Source organism: Lampetra fluviatilis, chromosome 4 (assembly GCF_964198595.1).
Source record: "Lampetra fluviatilis chromosome 4, kcLamFluv1.1, whole genome shotgun sequence".
NCBI lineage: Eukaryota > Metazoa > Chordata > Hyperoartia > Petromyzontiformes > Petromyzontidae > Lampetra > Lampetra fluviatilis.
In genome coordinates, this window is record NC_136278.1 from 30,547,610 (window position 1) to 30,572,485 (window position 24,876).

At 43.0% G+C, this 24,876-nt stretch overlaps 1 protein-coding gene across 1 annotated transcript; it reads right to left on the bottom strand.

The window, feature by feature from the left end:
• ERMP1 (endoplasmic reticulum metallopeptidase 1) lies at positions 1-24,381 on the bottom strand. Its single transcript, XM_078855976.1, has 15 exons — positions 24,085-24,381; positions 21,784-22,151; positions 20,189-20,316; positions 18,711-18,816; positions 17,696-17,842; positions 16,717-16,809; positions 13,212-13,403; positions 12,127-12,347; positions 9,946-10,138; positions 8,490-8,698; positions 6,956-7,108; positions 5,546-5,745; positions 4,892-5,007; positions 3,930-4,102; positions 1-2,358 (listed from the first exon to the last, which is right to left on the bottom strand). The coding sequence occupies exons 1-15, from the start codon at positions 24,345-24,347 to the stop codon at positions 2,197-2,199; spliced, it is 2,724 nt and encodes a 907-aa protein (XP_078712102.1). The 5' UTR covers positions 24,348-24,381; the 3' UTR covers positions 1-2,196.
• Between the last annotated feature and the right edge of the window lie 495 nt (positions 24,382-24,876).

Below are 24,876 nucleotides of genomic sequence, written 5' to 3' on the forward strand. Positions count from 1 at the left end.
ATTTTATTATCAAACACCACCTTTATACAGATTGCTGTATTTGATAAAACTTAGTGCAAAAAAAAATAAATCGGTCAATAAGATGCACTTCCTTGGCAGATAAAAATCCGTTACTGTAACAAATGTTAAACGGAATAAAGTTATTGTGTTAGATTTAAAATTAAAATAAATATTCTTGAAATATCAGATCTAATGAACAATCTAAGGAAAGGTAGTTGGTTATACCTGCTGCTTTAGTCCAAACTTGAACACAAGACCTAACTAAAAAGCACCAAATTCACGATATTAACCACGAGTTTATATTTCGTTAACAAGCGCTCAGTACATGCAGAGGTTATGTACTGTTTACACATGTATCTTTACGGTCCATTAACCTGTGAAGAATAAAACAGGGGATGACTTGATATTCCAGGGATCCTCAAAGTATGTTACATGTAACCATTAAGTCAATACATGTGTGCAAATTCCTTTATTGTTATAAGTTTGTATTAATTTGATCACTGGCATGAAGTAGGAAATGTATCGTATCAAACCCAATTTCTGGGAAAAGGGCCAAAACTTGAAGTTACATCACTCCTTGCAAGTAGCTCTGCTCTGCTTAGGTTCATTATTTTAAACCCAATTCTTGCCAAACTTTACCTCCGTACTTTCAATCTACCTGCCTGCATGTTTAAGCTCAAACACACAAATTAAATTGACCAATTTACAAAAATACCGTTACTTTTATTATTTGTTTTGTACGAGGGTGTTAAACAATTTGATGTCTTGGAATGTTCTAATCAATTGTGGCTAGTGGAGTGGGGCGAACACACAAGGAGACCTAAGAGTTTTATCCGTGGTTTAGCCATCTTAAAATGAAGCACCAGCATGGAAGCCCATCCACAATTCCAGGAACACATCATAAAACGGGAGGTATCGATTGCATTTAACGGATTCAACGTTACTAAGGCCACTTCCGATAAGGACTGTGTGGATAAAAATATTGATTGATTAGATCATGAGACAAGATCTCTAGGTTAATAAATTACGATATAATCAAAGGTGCATTCCAAGACGCCATAAGTTACCAGTTGACATTTTTTGTTTAAAGCAAATTGCTTAAATTACAAATGTAAAAACAGAATGGCACTTCAATAAATGCAAATTCAGTTTAGGACCAGTTTAGGCAAGACGCCTAATCTCGGGCAAGGGGGGTCAAAGACATGCGACACACTGGTTTGGTTTCCTGGGCTGAGATGGCTCAACCCACACAATATACAATACTGAAAGTGTTAATCTCTGTCAGTGCACCACCGACTCTTCGCGGCGTCACATGGGACTACCAAGTATAGAAGTTTTCAAATAAGATCCCACCCCACCACACCAACTCCCATGTACCACTTTGGAAGTCAGAATTTAAATGCGAAACATGTGGTGGTCAAGGGATGTGCCCCATTTAGACTCACACATTCCAAAAAGCCAGGGAGGTGGGTCTGACAAAAGGAGTGTCATTTGCATTTAACTCTTGCTTGTCATGGCAACGTCCACCACGTAAGATAATTAACACAACTCTCTGATGTATTTTTGGTTTGTACCATGTGTTGTTCAGCAGGATTTCTGACATCTTGCACCACGTGACATGAGCTTCTTCAGGAGATGTTACAACCCAAATATACATCGGAGACTTACAGCTTTCGTGACTGCAGGAATTAATATTCTTTGGGTCTTTCGGTAAATTCACGTAGATAGGTTCAAAGAAAAAAAAAAACTACGTTTCTATCGCAACACAAGCGGTCGTCCTTCAGGAAAAGAAGACGACCACTTGTGTTGCAATCAAAACGTCGTAGTTTTTTATTTTCTTTGAACCTATCTACGTGACTTTACCGAAAGACCCAAAGAACATACATTGGAGAGCTATAAAGCAGAACCGCAAAGTACTACGCAGCAGTATCCTTAATACAAACCTTTTGTTTTACTTTTGAACCAGGGAAAGGAGACCATCTTCCAGCTCAAAACGGTTTCGGCTACCAAGTGTGAACAATAAATTAATAATGCGGAATGAGTGTGGAACACTGCACTCTAAAATTAAATGGTATTTTTTTGCAGAAAGTTATTTCATCCAGTGCAGCCATCACTCTAATTCCATACAAACTGTGCTAATTCCTTTATTTTTTAAAGTCATGTTTTTTTTCCACCACAATAAATCAATTTTTCTTTTCAAAATGCCCACAAGTCATAGGTGCTGACCCAGTCTGAAGAAAAAGTCCAATCAGGCAGCTGCTTGAGCAAACTGGACAGCTGAGGGGTCCTTCGGCTGGGACCAAACAAGTAATGTGTTGCTACAGCAACCTCCACCATTGGCTTCTCGGGGTCTGTGACCTGCATGAGAAGAAAAACATTGTCATCGATAAATGGCTCAAGAGCATTTTTCTTCTTTGCACCGAAAAGTCAAATCTGACCGGGTCAGTTCAAAGTACAGCTCTGTCAGTAAAATGCAACAATAAACATTTGCTGTTCTTCACACCCAGCCCGAGGGGTTAAAAACAGTCCATCTCCCCAACACAGCAATGTTCTCAATTCACATCTATACGGCGTTTACTCTTATGGAAATGAGATGCATAATATGTGTAGTGTTGGTGGAGAGTGGTTAGCGCAACGCTCTATGAACCTGGCCCGCACAAGTTTGCTTCCCAGCATTGGTTCACATAAGTGGCGAGTTAAATCTGAAACGGTCCTGGAAACCTTTCACCAACATACTGACCAGGATGGTGAAGTATGGTCAAACAACCCCCATTACTGACATGGCATGGTTTGAGAAAGGACTGTGAATAATAGATTTATTTATAAAAGGTATGTCAAGATTATACTGCAGTTAGATTATGAAGATTGGGTTAATTTTAACATGTAAAAACATCACATTTTGTGAGTGAATTGACAGGATAATCAGATTTATACAAAGTCATGTTACAAAATTCTAAACCTCACTGACAGTATCGAAGACTTTTTGTTAAATTTCTTCCACTGCCCTTCACAAATAAATTATACCACGCAGAAAGTGCCTTCTGCCGAGTGAGAGATCTTACTGTGAAGTTTCCGGGAGGCTTAGGGGTCAGAAAGAAAAGGTGAAGTACATACTCTTAATAACCTACGTTTAACTTTAAATACATACCTATATAAACATATATTCATAGTCCTTTGTCAATCCAGGCACATGCCTGTGATTAAACTGGATTCAAGTGTAGTGAGATGATGGTGCCAGGCCAGTCAACAATGACTGCACAAGAAAACCCATCACATTAAATTTGGTTCAACACTTAATTTGGCTAAATTCTGCCTCTGAGAATTAACAATATTGCTTTTACTGTTATGCAAACACACATTACTCTTGGTGTCAGGGAAGGTGGATAAAGTTCTTCCCCTACTGTGTGGATTCAAGATCACTTTAAGGGATCTCAGACATAGTTCTGATATATTTTCTTCCACGGGCCATTCTATAACACGAAATGTTGCACTGCTCTTCAAAAGATCTGGATTCTTCGTCTCAGACACAACTGACAAAGCTCAATTGGGATACATTTATAATGACATGTTCTGTTAGGGCACTGCCTTTAAATGAGACTGACCTCAGCAGCAGTTGTTTTTAACTCTTTGTGCCGTCCGATTGCACTCCACATACATGCAGTATGTATACATTTCATTGTTATCATTATTATTAAATTTGAAGAAAAAAATTAAGTCGAAAATGGATGTATCGAATAAGAAAAAACACTCGATTTAAAGCTTTCGTGACTGCGGGGATTCATCTTCTTGGTTCTTTCGGTAAGAAGGGAAGTAATACTTCCCTTCTACGTGACTTTACCGAAAGAACCAAGAAGAATAAAAAACACATTTGTATGCATCGTTCTGCAGTTGGCAGATCAAGGTGCTTAAAACCACGGTCGTCAGCTCACCTGCATGTCCAGCCAGAGCCGCCACGGCGCCGTGTACGTGCCGTACGAGTAGAATACAAATCGCGCCTGTGAGTAGTTGTCCTGCGGCGGCGGAGGTGCCCCCTCCCCCAGCGACCAGCCCACCAGGGTCGTGCCCTCCGGCTCACGCACGTACAAAGATATGTGGTGCGGTCCTAAGGTATCGCGGGTAAAGAAACAGACAAGAGGGGAGTGGAATACTTTAAATGCTCATGATGCGTGCATCGAATCATGTGTGCAGGGAATCAATTGTTTGGTTTTTGCAGGTTTGTATGTAGTTGGGGCATTTAAACCCTGCGGCCACTAGAGGTGCTACATTCACCACAATTAAAACGTGTAAACACTAACAACATCTTAAATGGAATCACGACCTAAATCAATCAAATCACAAGAGGTGGGTGGGAGGGGGTGGTGAATTATGATATGGGCCTATCTACTGAACGTGGAACCACAATACACAAACAGTTTATTTCATGAGAATGTAAGATGCTTATTACCGTACTTTATTTTGTTATTTCGGTGACCAAAGTTCTATTCGAGCCAAAGAGATTCAACCTGGTTAAACAAAAGAAACTTCAAACTAAACCTTTGTCATAAGAAAATGTTTGTATTTTGGGTGATTACAGATATACCTTCAGCCATGTCATATGTAAGATAATGTTTCATATACATTCTCTATCAACTTCAGAATATAAATGGAACAGTACAAATTATATTTATATGCGTATTAAGATGTTTGACTTTATCATTTCTGGTAATGAAGTTGAAGTACTTAAATCTTGTCATGGGATAATATCCGTAGGATATATTCTCCACATATAATACAAATAAAGCTGTGCAATTTAAACTTACTTCAATAACTGACACGAGATTATCTCCATACAAGTATATACATTTGTATACGTTATTATAATTTGCCCGGAGTCAATATATCAGTTACATACCAGACACCTCAAAGGTCAGCCTCCATGTGTTCGAAAGAAGCTGCTCTTTATCAACCAAAAGCATCGACAAAGCGGGAGACGGGGAGACATCTGGTGCCGGCAAATACCAGCTCTTCCTGCACGAGAAGAGCAAAACTGTTATTTCGCCTTCAAAGTGATACAATTCACAATTATTATATGGAATACTTCTCGCAGAATGTGAAACGCGCCCGCTATAACGCGGTTTCTGAGCGGTCGCCGACAAAGTACTTTCTTTAGCTGCTCCGCGGGCGAGCAATACAATACAGTACGCGGAATGATACAGTACGCAGCGTACCCTCATCTCAGTTCTTTGTCCCACGACGGGATGGCTGCAGGCTGATTTTACAGTGCAAATGTGATTCAGTACAGTAATTTCCTGCTCAACGCATTTTTGCTGAACGCGGTACTTTTCAGCAACGCATCTACCGCGTCAAACCGGGAATGACTGTATTTATAAATGTTCTTTGTTTTTGCCGTTAAGTGACGTTTTCCTAGCCATTCGAGTAACATAATAATATCTGCTCCACGTACAAAATCTACCTGCTAAGAGCCCACCATGAGCCACCACCACACCACGACAAGAACCAAGAACACGAGCACCAACACGGCAAGCGGCAGCCTCCGCCCCCTCACCGAACGAGCGAGTTGACGGGCAGGAACCAGGGGTAGCCGCAGAAAGGCGCGGGGAGGCAGGGCGCGCGCATCGAGTCGTTGAGAGCGGGGATGCTGTCCGTGAGGTGCGACACGCCGCTGTAGTCAAAACCGTTCACCCACACGCCGGAGTCCCTGTGCACCACGGCACCCGACGCGTCGTGCAGCCGCCGCGAGATGTGCTGGTGGATAGAAACGGGACGAAAAGCTCACGCGCACGCCGCTCCGTGATTTTTGCCCGTCGCTCTATTTGGATGTGCGGAGTACATGTTACGACTGGCGGAGGGCGCCCGTCTTGCCGAAAGCAATGGACAAATGTATATTCAATATTGATCCACAATAATGTTTCATTAGTATAGTATCGTTCATGCAAACTGCACCTCACAATTGCTTAGGAAACAGAAAAGCTGGAAGGCAGCCAAGTGGTGATCCGGCACCAACAAATGCCCAAGCTCTACAGTCCTGTACACCTTAAGATGTGATTAACCAAGTAATGACAATTTATGTGGGAGGAAACAGGAGCACCCAGAGAAAACCCATGCGTGCAAAGAGGCAACACTTTATCCCAAAACAGAAGGGACAAATATTAATCTTCACTTTGCTGTACCACCTTCTCCTTACAAGTCTGGGTATGGCACTTCGATGCAAACAAGAAGGGAAATCCGCAACATGTGTGGGTAACCAACCCTCAACTCCACGGTGCCCCATTGATTTCTTATTGACCCTGGTCTCATGAAGTACGTAATTGGTTACAAGAGACATTTAGGGAGTTTAATCGGCCGTGGTGAAACAATGGCATGGCCCCTACATTCGCCTGACGTAACCACCACCGGATTGTTTCTTGACGAGCACTATTCAAGGCAATGTGGGCAACACAATTGAGATATCAATGACCTCAGCTCACGCATTGTTGAATGTTGTGAGCAGGTCAGACCGGCAATGTTTAACATTTAAATATTTAATTAAAGTGTTTTGAGAAATATGTAGAGGCTTTGGGGTACAACGGTTTTCTCTAGGATTGTTCTCAATCATTTTAGTATGGCATCTATACATGGATTTTTCTGTATCATGTTATAACGTTGTTTTTTGAAGAATATTCATATTTATGCCTGATCTATTCCCCACACGCATTTTTTATTGTTCAGCGCACTTATCATGCATGACTTGAAATGCAGTCTTGTTTGCCAAGTACTCCAATCATTTATGGAAGCTCAGTGTCACTTTTATCATGCCTTCCTGTCAATAAGTTAGAACGAATCATAGACACGTGGAAAAACATTTATGCCTGCATCGCACAATTTAAATCATGTTAATAATATGCAAAAACTCTGAAAAGTTGTGCTTGTCAGTTACTCCAAAGGCGGGGCCGTGCCCAGGAAATATGGAACATACTTGCATGTAAAGCCGCTTGGGAGTCGGACGGATGGAGTCGTTTCCGTACGGGAAGAAAAAACCAGCGCACACAAGGCCAAAGGTCAAGAGAAAGACCGCTGCCAGGGAAAGTAGCGTCCTCTTGGCGGTTGGCATCAGGTAGACGAGGCAGACCTGTCGGGGCCACAAGCGTGAGTTCATGTCTCATTACTGTTCGCGAGATATTTCGTCGAAGCCTCACCAGCCATGGTTGCGGTCAAATTTCAGTCAGGAAAGGCCAGTGCCAAGAGGAATTTTACAATCTTGCCAAATTTTTGACGAATAGGACCCGCAATCAGTCCCCTACGGGTGGTTTAAAAAAGGAATAAACAAAGCATATGTTCTTACCGCCAAGTGTAAGTTTACAAGTTCACTTGCGCTAGGCAGCAATGCATGTAAACTGCGAAAATCCTTGAACATTGCTTTACAAGGCAAGCTGTACCTATCAATCTCACTCCCTTTTAAAAATAATACAATTCGTTTATAACATTTACAGACTGAATTAACATCTTCTTGGTTCTTTCGGTAAAGTCACGTAGAATGGAAATAATAAAATAATAAAATTAAAACATATTAAAATAATTCTCACGACGTTTCGGCCACAACGCAAGCAGCCGTCCTCAGGTGAAGAACAGGTCTGTCGAGAAGACAGAGTCTGAATGACACACGCTCCAAGCCTGCTTGCGTTGCCTGGGGTGTGTCATTCAGACTCTGTCTTCTCGACAGACCTGTTCTTCACCTGAGGACGGCTGCTTGCATTGTGGCCGAAACGTCGTGAGAATGATTTTATTATGTTTTATTTTTATTATTTTATTATTTCCATTCTACGTGACTTTACCGAAAGAACCAAGAAGATGAATCCCTGCAGTCACGAAAGCTTTAAATCGAAAAATGAATGAACATAATTTTATGTAAAAACAAATATTTGCTTCAATGTATTTCATGGAACATTTGCATACACACACTAAACCCACAGTATTCAATATCCCAATGAAAATTAAGCAAACCAGCAGAAACATTGTTTTGAGTTTAAGCATTAGCAATTTCTTTTGGCTGCCAAAAATACCATGGAATAAAAACACAGTGGAGAAAGAAAAGTTCAGCTGCATCCATGTTGGGAATGTGTTCAAAGCTTTAAACAAAGGGAGCAGATTACTGTCCGCTTGATGTGTTTATTGTACAGGCTTGAAACATTTTAAAAATGAATCAATTGTTAACTTTTATTTTCATTTAGAGTATAATTTAAAGTCTAATTTTTTTGACTGACCACCACTAAAGTCATGTACCTTGTGAACAGATTATTCAAAGTTTGCAACCAAAGTACATACTTGAACCTTTAATGATTTATCATTCCCCACCAATCTTAAATGTTATAATACGAATGGCATCATTATGTAACCCACATGCCTGGCATATATGTAAAAACTTACATCACAAACTGGTCAATCCACATTTTGCGATTCCCACAGCAAAGCGGTAAAGCTACACGAGACCTCACACTTGCATCGGCACTCACGGGGTAGGAAGAAAGCACGATGACAGCGGCGATGGTAACGATGGCCATAACGACGTCGGGAACGACTTGCGTGCCACTGCGGCCCATGATGGGCAGGAACATTTCGTAGAGGTTCCACAGCGAGTACAGCGTGATGAGGTACGGGGGCAGCAGTATCGCCAGGAATACAGAGAAGCGACCCGGGCTCACGCCAACACTCGCAGCCGCTTCTGAAAAGAAACGGCAGGCAGAATTAAAATCACGCACACTTTCGATGCCAACAGCTGCGGTGGGGACAGCTGCCCACAGGGGGTCCCCCCCCTGCCTGCTGTAGAGCACCTTGAGATGTACGGCATGGGAAACGGGATATAAATATATAGTGTTGATAAAAAAATGCTATCATATGTTAATTTTAACAATATAACGATTACCGTAACTATGGAATTGTGCTCTGCAGGACTTCAAGAAAATAAAGATTACTTAAAAATATATTTGACTGCAGTTAAAGAGCATAAGTCTGTCACAAGTATTATAATCATTGCAACTTTACAACATACAATGCTTATAAAGCACATATTGTCAGTTACAAAAGTAATAATGAATCGGATGAGCTAAAACAACCACCACACCGTCAATTACTCTGGAAAACATTTACCAAATCACCAATTTAATGGATAATAGCTATTTATTTAAAACATTAGTTGTGCTTTTCTCATGTCATAAATATTATATTAGGAAATAAAATATGAAAAAAAACTAAGAACAATGACGAATCTGATATAATGATGTTTAGTAAAACTGATGATACAATTATTGTGGATCTTACCATACAATATATTGCAGTATCATCACAACACTCCCGTCATATTTTTTCCCCAAGCTCTTATAACCTTGCACAATTCAAGAAACATTTTACTGGTAGGGAACCTCCTGGTGACACCAGCCCACAGGGGATTATTGTGTCCGTCGTGCAGGGAGGGGCTGGGTGGGGAGGGTGGGGGGTGGGAGTGGTTGGGATGGGTTGGGAGGGGAGGGTGGGGAGGGGCTGGGTGGAGAGGGTGGGGAGGGGCTGGGTGGGGAGGGGCTGTGTGGGGAGGGTGTGGCTGGGTGGGGGGTGGGGCTGGGTGGGGAGGGGCTGGTCACCCCGTGGTGCCCTTATAAAACTCAACGTTTAACCTACTCACGCCGGCTTGTGCCCGCCCTCACGGTCGGGCATATTTGTGGAATACACCACGCCGCCGTTGACCCTGGCCATTGACCGAGCAACCCAACGTTCCTACCAGCTCCCTCCGCAGGAATGTGTTAACTCTGATCTATTATTATACATTTCATCATGCTATTTGTTGCTGGCCGCTAAACGGTTTGGCTTTTTGGCCATGTATTCGGCAAAAGTATATACGTTAAAAAAAACTCGCAGCAAAACGATTGCCAACTGACCCATAATGTGAAACGCGTGCATCGCACGGTACAGCCAGACCTGCTCTGTGCAGCGATTTCTTCTGAAGACCAAAGAGCACAGGGCGAGCAGCCAGGGAGAACCCAACCCACAGCGCGGGCAGGAAAGCGGAGCAGATGCCCTTCGTGTTGAGCCACAATAGCAGCGCGGTCCAGAGCATCAGTGCCGCGTCAAAGCTGCATTCAGCTGCCCGCTGTCCCGTCTGTCCCGCCAACTGCAATCACATGCACACAACATTACACGCCGCAGGGACGTTTTGTTAATTTTAAATGTGAAAAGAAATCCCGTCCTCCAATTTTATGTAGTGTTGGTGTAACATCAAATTTCAAGTCATGTCATGGGATGATATATACATTAGAATCTCTGACAGAGCGGCGCAATTCTCCGTCTTAGAGGACAACTCGCGTAAGTGGATATCACAGAGCTTTGAGATCCCTTCAAGTGACCTCTGTTCAACACAGTAGGGGGCAGCACTTTCCCACCGACCCGACCACCATCAGTTGAGCTTACAAAGTCATTCCCAGATATTCTAGTCTCAGAGCTCGAATTTAGCCTAAAAAAGTGTAGAACTAAATTTAGTGTTACATTTTTTTTGTGCAGCAGTCATCGGTGACCAGGCTGAGACATCAACTCACTACACTTGAGAAACTGGTTTACTCAGAGGTGACTGTCTGGATTCACACCACGGAACTCAGGACATCACTGACACTTAATACTATGATGACGTAAACAATCATTTTACCAAACAAAATAAAAATCTTAAAACAGGTTTTGTAAAACTGTTTGTACATCTCAATCTAATAATATACCAATACTGCAATACTAAAAGAGAAATCATTATTGTGACCAACAGAACTACATTATTTGTTTCATTAAATTCTGAAGCCAGTTTGCATCTCACATGGTGGTGTCTATTTCTGGACAAAGCCCATCAACGTAGGGGGCTGTGACCATGGCAATGAAAATGTACGCAAGTAATATGGGTGCTCACTAACCGTGTCAGCTCACATTCAATGTAAGGTCATCATTATTATCCATATCTTGCATGGTATTGCCCCAAATTGCATGTCTGGAACTGTATATGAAGACTTATGATCATTAAGCACTTAAGCATAAACAATATGGAGCTGTCTTAATTTCAAAAGAACGGTGTAGATTAATTTTATCGTGCTTATGTCTGTTAGATTTATTTAAAAATTTTCCTGTAACCTAGGGAACTGCTCTAAAAACATATATAACTGTAAAAGTATTTTTGGAATCTGTACAAAGTGATTGTGCTGTGAATTTCACAATAAGAGGTTATCTTATCTGGATCTTGATAGAAATTGGGTTGTAAATAAAATCTTATCTCTAAAGGTGCGTCACTCCACGGCTCAGCCCTGCGAGCAATGGGCGGTGCCACTACTTTATTATTATGGAGGGGGGGGGGGTTAAATGGCATTTACTGTATGGAGGCCCCCATGCTGGGAGGATAGCCCATGAGACACCATGAAGCCTGTAACATCATATGACTTCATATTTTTTAAATTGTCCAACCCTCGCCTATTCCGGCCGATTGCAAATTGGTGGGGAGAAACGGTGGCACGGTGGTTAACGCACCGCACGATGGACAAGGCTACCCGAGTTCGATCCCTGGCCACAGCTGCCATTCGTGGCGAGTGACATCTCAACCGGTCTTGGCTACCCTGCTCGCTTCACCAACCCTCAATGCCCAGCGTGGTAACGTATGGTCACAGAACCCCCATGACCAACACGGTGTGAGGCCTTCATTCAACAGTAGCTTGCCAAAGGGCTGTACATTATATCATCTATAGTGCATTGGCTGATATTTTAACGGTCAAAAGTACATGTTAGTAATTTAACAATATGATTGTAAGATTTTGAACTTTTTACCGTTAGACACTTGGCTCCACGGAGATTTCAAGCAGGGGGGAGTGGGGTAGGGGTGGGTTCAATTCTATTGTTTGCCCCAAGAGTCACATAATTGCTTTCATGGGCCTTGCCCATTTTCATTTTTGAAATAGTATTCAACTCAGATTTTCTCAATTAAGTTTTAAACCCCCCTGCCTTCCCCGCACCTCCCGTGCCCTCGTGTGGTGCAGTGCATCCATCTGCTCTACCAAAGAGCATTAGCCCTTCCCGCTGAAGAAAATAAAAACTGATAATCAAAATCTGACGCGAGACCCCGAGACGACAACTTACGCCGCAATACCGCCGCTTGGCCAGGACGAGCACGAGCAGAATGACGGCGAGGGCGGGCGCGGCGTAGAGGCCGACGAGAACCGTTCTCTCCGTGTACCACGACATTGAGCGGCCGATCAGAGTGATGAGCAGCGCGGCTCCAGCAACGGTGATCACGGCGCCCAGCCAGGCCACCAGCAGCACGCCCACTGCCCGCAAGACCTCCCGCAGGTACGCCAGGCCTGTTCAGTCAGTGGAAAACATCGGCGGGAGGATGACAGAGAGTGAAGGGGTTGCAGACAGTACAGTTCAATGAAGACAAAGATTTACGGAATATTTTGAGGGTTTTTGTGAACATGATAATCACTCTTTGGTTCTTTCGGTAAAGTCACGTAGAAAGAAAAGAAATTAATTAATAGAATAAGATGTTTCGATTGTAACACAAGCAGTCGTCATCAGGTAGAACTAAATTAGAAAGACAAAACACAGACATGGAGACACACAGACAGACACACATGCAGAGAGACAACACAGAGACGACGAGAGAGACACACAACATAGACACACAGAGGACCCAATGCCTCTGTGCCGTGGCCTTAAATAGACAGAGGGGGGTGGGGCAGAGAGAGAGGTGGGTCTGCTGGAGCAGAGAAATTAGCATGTCAATGAGAGAGCTGTGTGGAAATCCACCCCGAAGCGGCCGGGGTATTCTCTCCCCCTAACAAAATGTATCTTATCGTGTAAATATGGTTATTCTCACTATAAGAAAAACATTCTTTATCAAATGGTATAATTAAATAAAGATGCAACTGTTGTAAGTAATTCTATATTCTAAATATATTAAGGAAATCTAAACAGTACAAATTACAAGATAAAATCAATTAAATAATAAGTGCTAACATGCAGCTGAATGTTTCAGTCATTGCCAGAGAACTGTACATAACGTGGACAATACGCAAACAGCACGATGATATTTAGGGAGTGTTTACACTGCGTCAATTACATGTGTTTAAAACATTACAAAAGAGGCACGATGGATGTTGTCTGAGAACATACGCTGCGGGCACGCTGCGGGCACGCTTCGGGCACGCTCCGGGCACACGCACCTGCACTGGCCAGGTAGAGGACAGCCAGCGATGCCAGAAGATAATTTACGAGGATGCCCACTCGAGCCGGGTACGCCACGGCCTGCAGGCCGATCACGTCGAAGAATACCATCTTCCCATGGCGGTACTCGCTGGAGTCGGCCAGCAGAGACGAGGATGCCAGGTAGCGTACCAGAGCCAGGATGTTGTCACCTGCGATATGGGACATGGCCTCCATTCAATCACAAAGTCGGGATACGCACTTGTGCTGTTTAGCTCTCAGATCTGTGTTTGGGTTGTATAGCTTAAACTTCAAACTTCAAATCTAGAATTGTATAGCTTAATTGTTCAGCATTATATATCACTGACGTTTCAACTCCATGTGCTGGGAGCTTCTTCAGGAACTGAGAGCGGAATGTCTGACAATGACGAACAACACGAGGTATAACTTTAGCACATGTCAGAGCTATACAGTGGACGTTGATGTTAATAAGACAGCACAAAATAACTATGCATGTACACGTTAGACATTAAGGTGCAGTGCCAGAATTATACTTGTATCAGACTAATTCTAATGTAGATGACTCAAGACAGTATTGTCGCAAGCTCACTATGGAAATGGAACGTGTTGTAACTTAAAGTATGCTGCATATTATAGACGAATGAAATTTACCCATGAAACCCTCGCTGCAGGGGAGTTTTGCATTGATATGTTTGGTTAATGCCATTAATAAGTGTTTGGCTGGTGGGAGGCGATCAAGACATCTTCTGGTAAACTTGAAGTCCCAGGGCCTACACCAACTAGCGAGGCCTCGTAGTCACCCATCTAATTACTGATTTGGCACAACCCTGCTTCGTTTCACAAAATACAAAGAGATTGGGATCATTTCGAGCGGTTGGTTGGAGGCAATGATGACGTTTCGTTTCGTATACCAAACAATACTTGTGTTTGGCCAAAAGCAAAGCTTCCGATGATTTTTCCAGGTTCGCTTCGGTTCATGGAATTTCTGAGCATGACTTTAGTTAATGTAATAATTTCTGAAATTATATATCGGTTTATGCAATTTTAGTTAATGTCACACTAAGAATAATGTGCGTTGAAAAATTAGGGCGGCGTGCAACCAAGATGCTAAATAAATGTGCAGGAAGTCCGCCTAATTTTAAACGGCTAAAACGTGGACGGGAACAACAACTCGACAAATAGAAGTGCCCGTTCAAGTCAACACTTTGGATAGCAAGCCAACAGGACATTATCCAAATCAGATAAGGCTAAACAATTTACATTTCTGTTCTAAATGTTTCTTTGTAATCATGTCAATTCCAAACATGCGTTGCTAACTGCCCTTTACAAAGTCTATTTTTTCGGAATGATAAATATCCTTGTATAGCCTATTGGCCATACTCCATAAGGCTAAAAACCATACTTGTTTACTAATACACATGCCGCAATGTTTTTTATTATTAGTTTAAAAAGCGTATACAGTGTATCGCATTTCAAAAAGTGCAGATACCATATATAGAAATAAACCTCACATTTTTTTTTTTACACAAATCTCTTTGCAGAAAACACACAACAGTTACTCTGCTAGTCCTCGGCAACAGTGCCGATGCTCCAGAAATTGTTACATGCTTCCGAGTAGATTAATGTAATCCCTTTTTAGAGCTGCTGCAGCCATGCATGGCGAGGCACGCCTGTAATCCAGCACTCTGGAGGAAAGGTTTGGTGGATCAAATAGATTTGCGAAACTCCCAAAGCCACTAGGCAGAGGAGTTGTCAAGAGATGGCAGTACAGTAAGTAGGTTCCAAAACTTGGCTGTGTGGACATTTGAGTGTTATCCCCTTGTATGTGCGATTTTTTTTTCTTACAGATGCTTTAGCTTCCTGCCAGAAAGATTATGGAAAATAAATTAACACACTTCTAAAAAAAAACTCCGATGGGAACAGTGTTCATATGCTAATTAGTCTGCGTGCTACAGGAGATGGTGAAAAGCTATAATAATCTTGTGTACGAAATTCTATCGGCACTTATTAAGCCTAGCAGGTGTAAAATCCTATCCCTGACCTTGGTAATACAGTAACTACAATTAATGTCCAGTGGACGTAAGCAATTATAAAGCTATAGACCACATGTACTTATTGGTTGTATGGAATTGGACATTTCCTCTGAAACACCACACTCATCATTGATGTGCTTTGCTCGGGACTCTCTCTACCCTCATTCTCGTTTCTAGATTTATTTTATATAAAAAAAAGCAAATACATTCTTGAAGCCCGTGAGAATTGCTCCGTTTCTTGGATTTACAAAAATATCAGCCGAGACTTCACGCTGATGGCAAGTGACACAGATTAAACTGTACAGTGTACCTAGTGATTTTTGTTAAGTATTGTTATATAGTAAGACTTAAATTGTAAATATCCAATTACGTCTTCGTAACTTATGACACGTTAATTAAGTATGTGAAGTGGTAATCACGTATAAATGTAAGTTAACTTTAACAATAAGACATTATTTATTTGCAATACGCCCCGCTAGGACAGGATTTATTATATTCAAGAGACTTTCATAAATGACAATATTATGTCGGCAATCGCAAATAACAGCCAGGGAACACTTCACAACTGTCGAGCATTGGCAGAGTTCTGAAGACACACTGCCCGTTCTTCCCCGGGGCAACATCGCCTTGTTCCAAGGCAAGCAACTTGTTAAATCAAACATTGCTGTATTATGCAGTTCATCTGACAGCAACTGACAGCAGTGACAGGATTGTGGTCCGTACTAAAAGGCAAACCACTCATTCCACTATCCTTTGGAATGGCTTCTATCTACCCCCCTTTCCCAGAGCAAAGCACTACGTTCTTTGAAATTATTTCACCTTAGCCTGGGCATGTTAATTATGCAGAACACAGTAGCGTGGATGTTGAACAGGACAAGGTTTTTCATGGAGCTTTGCCTGTCCTGTCGCATTGAAGTGTGGTCTGTTTTTCCCACAAGCAATACACCCGACTGCATGAATACAGTATAGTACATGATCCACAAGAAAGGGCAATCTGCTCTGTTAATGCCAATGATCTTCAATTAAGATAATGGATTACAGCAGCGTGATTAAGGTTGCAAATTACATGTTAAATTGTGAATAACTTCAAATTCAGTTTTTTCTCCTCTTGATATTTCTGTTAGAGCGCACGAGTGTCGTCATTACAGTGATTTTTTGAATGTCTCCGAACACATTCATTATTAATGCTGACAATTATCTAAATCATTCTGCCACATACAGAATGCTCAAGTAGTTAATCAAGCACTGAAATACAGGGAGGATCTCATTCAGTAGGGTAGCTATCGAGTGTGCCGATACTGCAACTGCACTGAGGCTCATGGGCCGGCCTATAAAGAAGTGGGAAATTAAACAGGAGGGCCCCCCCCTTTTCATTCAAGCACCAGGGCCCATATCCAGCACGCTAACATCAGTGATCTCATTAAATGTTATCTTGTGTGTGCTTTTTTGATGCAAGGGTGCAATGTAAAACCTGCTCTCTGGATGCTTCCAGACGGTATCCGGTCAGCCGAGTCATACTCCGTGTGATAAATGTAGCCATCTTTAATGAACGCGAGGTCAATTCCTAGACATGATCATACATCAAACGTACACATATGGCCTTAGTGTGCATTCGCATACAGTAGTTCCCTTTTCTTAAATGGTAAAAGTGCTAAAAGCAGAGTTTCCAAGTAAAAATGCATTGCGTTCAACACTGCTGTGAACATAGTATACAATACAATCCTTAATTGCGTATCGTAAGAGAGACGAGCTTAGCTGCGTAAGCCAACACTACACAAACATGGCATTGTGAATGTTTACGAAACATGCCTTACAAAACTCAGATTATCTTGTGAGCCAGCGTGGCTTGTTTTCAATGCCAATCTAAATGAGATCATATGCCAACTATGCCTCGGTATGGACTGCTCGTACCAAATGCAGTACATTCCAAGTACCTGAACTAGCAATCTTAAATGGCACTTGCCCTTTAACGCATGTAAACATTTAATTCAGCCTTTATATCAGGGGTGGGGAACGTCCGGCCCGCGGGCCGTATGAGGCCCGCGAAATCATTTGGTGTGGCCCTGCCAAGGCAAACCCGCAGGCGGGACTCGAAATTCAATCAATCTCTAGGAGCAAACCTGGAAAAGAAGTTGCGAGTAGCAGCAACATCATCAATACCAGCTAACATCACACGCCTCACCAAACAGAAGCAGTTCCAGCCATCGCATTAGGGGTGAGTTAATTCAATGTTTGACCAAATATAACGGGCTAATTTTTAAGTTGATCATTTTGTATGGCCCGCGAATGATGTTATAAATATCCAAATGGCCCTTGGCAGAAAAAAGGTTCCCCACCCCTGCTTAAGTTAAGAAACTTAAGAAAACTACTATGAAAAATAGCATTTTGTTCAGTAGCAGATATGAGCACACCTCAAAGAAAGACGCACGCAGTTCTACGGAGCTTCGCACCTGGAATGTTTCCAAAATCGCGCAGGATTCGAAAGTCTGTGTCAGATGGGATAATGCCGCTCTGGAAGACCTCCTGCCCAATGATGGAGGCGAATGGATGTTGTGCAGAGCGCACGTACGCCTGCACCAGCCACGGGTTCTCTGGACCTGCAGATAAAAAAAAAAAATATGTCAATGACCGCATAAAAAAAAAACAGTTGTAAATTTTTCTTGGTTCTTTCGGTAAAGTCACGTAGAAGGGAAATAATAAAATAATATAAATAAAACATAATAAAATACAATTCTCACGATGTTTCGGCCACAACGCAAGCAGCCGTCCTCAGGTGAAGAACAGGTCTGTCGGACCTGTCTTTGCGAAGACCTGTTCTTCACCTGAGGACGGCTGCTTGCGTTGTGGCCGAAACGTCGTGAGAATTGTATTTTATTATGTTTTATTTTTATTATTTTATTATTTCCCTTCTACGTGACTTTACCGAAAGAACCAAGAAGATGAATCCCTCCAGTCACGAAAGCTTTAAATCGAAAAAAAGAGATGTAAATTATTCATATTTTTATAACAATGTAATTTCATCACCCAGGAAAGCTTTAGCAAGTTAAAGACTCTTTTTCAGTTGGGTTGTGCATTGGGAAGTTTGGAAGACTGTTTTTAAGACTTTGACAATGTTTTATTTTGTTGTTTTATATTTATATTATTTTATTATTTCCCTTCTACGTGACTTTACCGAAAGAACCAAGAATATGAGATAGAACAAATAAAAGAAAGCAAAACTTTGACCCCGAAACATGACAATTCATCCAAGTATGGGGTGGATTGGTGTATGGTTACATGCCTATGAAATTACCTTAACTGTATCACCAGTGTCATCTTCCATACACTCTCGCGTCCTTATTTGATATCAACATACTGTCCAGAAAATTATTTTTAATATTATCTTGGCCATCAACCGGTTCAAAATGATGTACAATCTAAGCTTACTCCTGAAGGAGAGATTACAGAGGGAGGGTTTTATCATACCAGTCTGAAAGACGAGCTCCTTGCCACCCACTCCTGCTGCTTCCAGGTTTATAAAAGCACGGACAAGCGATGCCCACGGGTGCTTGGTGATGAATCCGTGACTTGCCTGCACACCATGACAATTGAAGGGTTAGTGATGAAGGTTTGCTTCATTCGTTTACAACTTGCAACACACACACTATATATACACACTTCAAATTAAATACCTATTGCATTTAATACCAATTTAGTTTCATCCCATAAACTAAATTAATTATGATCATCTTTCGCTCAATGTCATTAAACACATGCCCCTCTTTTTCTTGAATCTTCAACTGCGGTAATATTTAAGGTAAAGGTGCACGCTACTGCTTACGAAAGTGTCTCCATTAGTAGGAGCTTTGGAGAGTCCTAGATATTTTTTGGCCTACTCTTCCTCACTGGCCAGATATCTTGGAGGAAATGGAAGTACCCACACACTATCCTACGACACGCAGGCCGACGATTGACTAAGTGTAGTGCACCCATATATACTGCTGGGTGACCAGAGGCGGGAGGATTCATAGAAAATTGTTCATTGTTTAAACTGCCGAGCAAGGAGATTGAATCGGTAACTTCTAGACTGCTAGCCATTACACCGTGACATCTTTGGTTATATTTAAATGCTTTACAAATCCAAACTGTATTCCATCTGCAGCATCAACAGGAGGTACTCAATGTTTTGTTACTCAACTGTGCTAGTCATGAAATATTTTTTGTGCATTTGAAATCAATGGGCATCGATTGCCTCTCAAAAGAAGAAAGAGAGAAAACGTGTTTTAATTTCTTTTTTCACACACGGTTTTAGCAAGTGTATTTTTCAGCACAATTTAACAAGCACACTGCAATAATAACAATCAATTTAAAAGTCACATTAAGTGTGCAGCTGAGGTCACCATTTGGTTCACTGGCACCAAACCTAGTCTACATTCCTCCCTCCACATTAGGCTGAGATAGACTAATGTTTTCATTTGACAGCATCCCTGATGAAATTATCACATGTGAACACAGTGTTGGGCAAAGTTCCTTGTCAGACACTTAGCAAATCATAAAACAAATATTCATTACTCAGCACACCCTTTGACATAGAATGGCAGGGAAATAACAGAGCTTTTGTTGCGTAAAACTGTATCTGTTACATACTGAAGTGGGCCTGTAAATGTCAGTAACTGCACCATCGAGTTTAGCTGGAGGCAGCCATCCATTTTTTTTATATTCAGAGAAAATGCCCAAGGATTCACCTGCCAGGCTAGTTCCCTAACGAGACAGAACTGCAAATCTGAAACAAGTAATTGGGCATCTTGATGCAGCAAATCTGGCTGTGACGGTCCCACCTGATGACGGAGACTTGTGTTGCCTCCGAAACGTCGTGATTGTATTTAATTATTTATTTTCATTTTTTTTCCTACGTGACTTTACCGAAAGAACTAAGAGTAGGTAATTGGGCAGCCTGCTCACACCTGAAGGACGTTCTCCTCGGCACCATTGAAAAGGAAGATGATGTCATGCAGAAGTGGAGTCTCCAGCTGTGCCAGCACCTGCAGCACCTCCAGCATCACCGCGCAGCTCACCGCATCATCACTCGCCCCTGTACAGCACCCACCGTGGAGAAGTATTTGAATCAAATACTATTATTTCACGTGGAATATCAGGGTCAAATCAGCACGTGGGCCCTCAGTTCGGGTGGCATTCACAACTGGATATTTTTTCTGTGCCGAACCGGAAACAAATTGAGATACGCTGACATCTGAATTTGGCTCAGTGCTAAGCAAAGTAATTTGTGTGACATTAGTAAACCAAGGACACAGGGTAACCGTGTTACCTACATGCATCTCGGCTTGCTAATTGTGTGTGATGTCAGTGGCATGGGTCGGCTTACACAGTAGAAAAACAACCTCGTGCTTACTGAGCCAGGGCTGGATTAAGGTAAATTCATAATGATCAATCATTTTCTATCCACTGCTGGATGAAGGCCTCGCCACATTGTTACCATCCCTCACAGTCCAGTGCTGCTACCATTGATCACCCTTCCACACACGAACTGATCTAATTGCTCCATCTACGCGGTAGTAGTCCTAGTGGACGTTCTCCGTTTGGCTGCCATTCCGTGACCAGTCTTGTCCATTGGCAGTCATCCCATATGGTGATGTATCCCCAGCCCAAGCCCATTTACCTATCTGTAAAATTGATGTCTAATTTTTTGTTTGTTCCCTGATCTATGGGTTTATTTTTCTCAGTCTCAATGTCCTCCCAAGTGACTTAAAAAGGAACATTGGGACCAGGAAACAAAAATTACACAACGTCCCCCGTGAATAGAACCAAGAGGATATCAAGGTGTGAAAAGAAAATAACATTCTGTACCCACACACGAAACAATAATTACGACTCTAGTGTTACATTGCGTTCATTGCCTGTTAAACCAAACGTCAATAAAACCAACATATGAATAAATTCTAAATGTATGTTAGTGATTGTAACGTAACATTTTATCCATTAACATGTATTTTATGCTGTATAACACAACATGAAACTCACATACAGATAGACTATTTCAAATACTGTACATTGTTTCCACGATTGTGTCTAATGTACCACAAAGTCAAAAAAGGCTTTGTATAGAAAATATCCCAAATTGTGACAATTCACCGAAATTTGGAAGGAGTTCATCACCACATCCCTGCTAACATCAATGTCATAAAATATATTATTTCATCTCTATTAACTATGCACCCACTGTAATAACCATTTATATTTCACATTTTCTGTGGAGTAGGGAAATTACCTCATGCAGGGTATTGCACCCATTCTCATCATTAGCGTTGGTGTACGGTGTTTTTTTCTGCAATATTTTGCTGTCTTTTCTTGGATTTTCAGTTTGCACTTAGTCACATATTCACTTTAAGATGTCTTTTGTTCATGTTTTTGTTTTTTGTTTGTTGCGGTTGCACCCGTTTCAAGAGCCGAATGGCTCACAGGGCTATACCTAATAAATGAACTTGAACTTGATAAAAAAAAATTGCACTCTGCCAAACAAAAAAAAGTGTAACAAACAAACCTGGGCCAAAGGGGACCGAGTCGAAGTGGCAGTTGGCGAGGAGGGCATGGCGCCGGGCACCTCCTCCATGGCCTCCATCACCATCGCCCAGGTGGCGCGGGGACAGCCTCACCACGACGTTACTGACATTGGCATAGACGCTCGTGAACCCTCCCAGAAAGTCAAGGTTGAACGAGCCGGAGGGGCGCTGCAAGTCCACGCGGATTCGGTGAGCTGGTCGTCGGCCAGCCGGTGACGAGGATGCCGAGGCCTCCAGCGACTGCGATATGGCCTCCACTTGGGCCAGGATGTACGCTACGGTTTTGACCTCGGCAGCCTCGCTGCCCGTGGGACGCGGCCCCAAACCAGTCATGTATTCCAGGTGCTTCCTGTTATCAGAGCGGCAGGAATTTGACAGTGAGATATTTACAGCAACGCAATCAAACGCCCATCATTGCCACGTTGTGTTTTGAAGGCCTGGTCATTGCGATAAATGCAAATTTATTTTTGATGCCAGATGTGGTTTTAACAATATGGGTGTGCCAGCATGGAAGAGCAGTTAATATGGCAAAATAATGCTACATATGCCCAGAATCTACTGCAAATGAAAATATTTAAGGAATTGAGAATATTTGTCTTTGACACTGTTGCTTTGTTGAAGAGCAGACAATGGGTATGCAGCAACCACACGCTAATTATATAAACAAACCTTACAAAACACATGGCAACACTGGTACATGATATTTGTGACGTATGCACTGCAAACATTTTGATCTTTGAGCGTTATCCTTATAAACACTCGTATCACAGCCCCAGTCAATTCGACAGTAACAAAGGTTACTGTCGAATTATCTTAGCCCTTTTAACAATTCATCTGTGCTCGGCAAGTATTTCTGCATGCACTGTATTTAAAACATGTTGTTCTTTGCAAGGTGTCTGTCACCAATGACTGCTCTGCTGTGTATTGTTAAGCTATCCAATCCCCCGGAATTTAGCAAACCCTGCATGCACACAAAGCAGCCTCTGCCCTCTGCATGAGGCTCAGAATAGCTGCCCTCCCTGCCTGCTGCCCCACCACCCACCCTGACCAAGCCTAAATTCCATGGCACAACTTTCGTTCAGCCTATGTTCTTCCAACTTAATACAGACAATTTTCCATCTGAAAAAAAGACACTGCCCTTGTATTCAGACCATGCTTTTACAATTATACCGTGTCCACAAAACTCCATTCACACGATGCCATTACGACCCCACTTGGCCTGGTTACTAGACATACGCCCGAACAACTTAATTAAATCCATGCCCTTCTATTTTATCAACATTCGCCATAAATAATACCACCGAAGGATAAAGGTGTCCCCAGTCCGTTGTAATCTCACATGGTCCTGCAAAATAACAATGCACCTTGCACATCCATACGAGGTTATTTCATTAATCTTACCCATCTCATACTCTAATTTGTTCCTTTGGCTTACAAAATTACCGTTAATCTTCAACGCAAATGTCGTGGTTATTCAAACGCTGCGCTGTGCTACAACTTCAGCCAAACCATGGCTTTGCTAAGACAATGTGGCCTTTTAGAACTCCACTGCCCTGGCAATCAACACATGCCTGCACAACTGTATTGCAAATCAATGCATGGACCATGCCCTAGTGACCCCGTTCTTTTCTCGACTGCTGGGGGGATCAAACATCAGCAAGGTGACCCATTCGATCCCCTTTACAATTGCATAACCCCAAACCAGCCCAGGATGAGGGACTCTGTACCCGGTGTCTAATCGCCTAATCTCTCTTTCAAAACACTCCAAACGCCTCGCTTCACACACCCATCACCCCCACCTCATCGCCACCGTTACTTCTTAATCCTCACCAGAACCAAAGCCCGAACAACTCAATCCTAACCCCTACTAACACTCCTCACCTCGCCCCATCTGAGCCCCTCACCACTCTTCATCTCAGCTCATCCCACCACTCACCTCATCCAATCGAACCTCTTACACCAATACCTCACCCCCACCACCCAAAACTATCACCACCTCATCGAATCCCAACCGGCTTCTCGTCATCCCTCACCCGACCCCACTCCCCTCACCTCATCCATCCCACACTTTCATTTCTCACCCTATAACCCACTCATGCTCACCCTATAACCCACTCATGCTCACCCTATAACCCACAACTCACCACACCTCAACACTCACCTTTAACACCCTCAACTCACTCACCAGACCCCTCAACACCCCCTCACCTCCTTCACCCCACACCTCATCCATCATTCATCTCATCCAACCCCTCACCCCTCACCCCCCCCCTCACCCTCACCTCGCCCTCTCGGCCACGAACTGCCCGGGCTGCGCGTTCGCCTCGTCGAGGGGCACGGGGAGATGCAGCAAGGAGCGATGCACGGCGAGCAACAGCAGCGCCGTGTAGGCGAACAGCAGCCACAGCAGCAGCTCCGACGAGCCGGCGCCACATCTCCCGCCGTCGTTCCGTCGTGCCGAGCCGATCGCCTCGGCTCCCTCCCGCACGGCCGCTCCATCGGCCCCGGCTCTGCGCTTTCTCAGACCGTCGTCCGACGCCTCCATGTTACCTTCGGCTGTGTGGCCGCGTCTCCCGGCTCTCCCCACTATTTAGCAAAGTGGTACAGTCCGACCGCCTCGCCGCTTCTGTATCGTCACGCGCACGCCCCCTTCTGGCCCCGCCCCCTCCCATTCATTTATATAGGGACAAGCCACGCCCCCTTTTCCTCCTGGTCCACCCCTAAACCACGACTGAACACTCCCCCCCCCCGCCCTAAGCTGACGAATGGTACGATCCACCGGGATTGCGTGTATAGGCACGCGCGCGCCTCACACACGCCCACGTGGGACGACAGTTATGCCCACGTGCACTTCTGCTGCCCGTTTTTTGGTGGTGGCAGAAATTGGTGTGAACAGAGGCAACATTGCACGTGCGAGGGGGTAACTACTCAATTTTGACTTTAAACTTTCGTGACTGCAGGAATTCATATTCTTGGTTCTTTCGGTAAAGTCACGTAGATAGAAAATACAATTTTTTTTTTTAATGAATACGTGACTTTACCGAAAGAACCAAGAATATGGATAACTACTAATC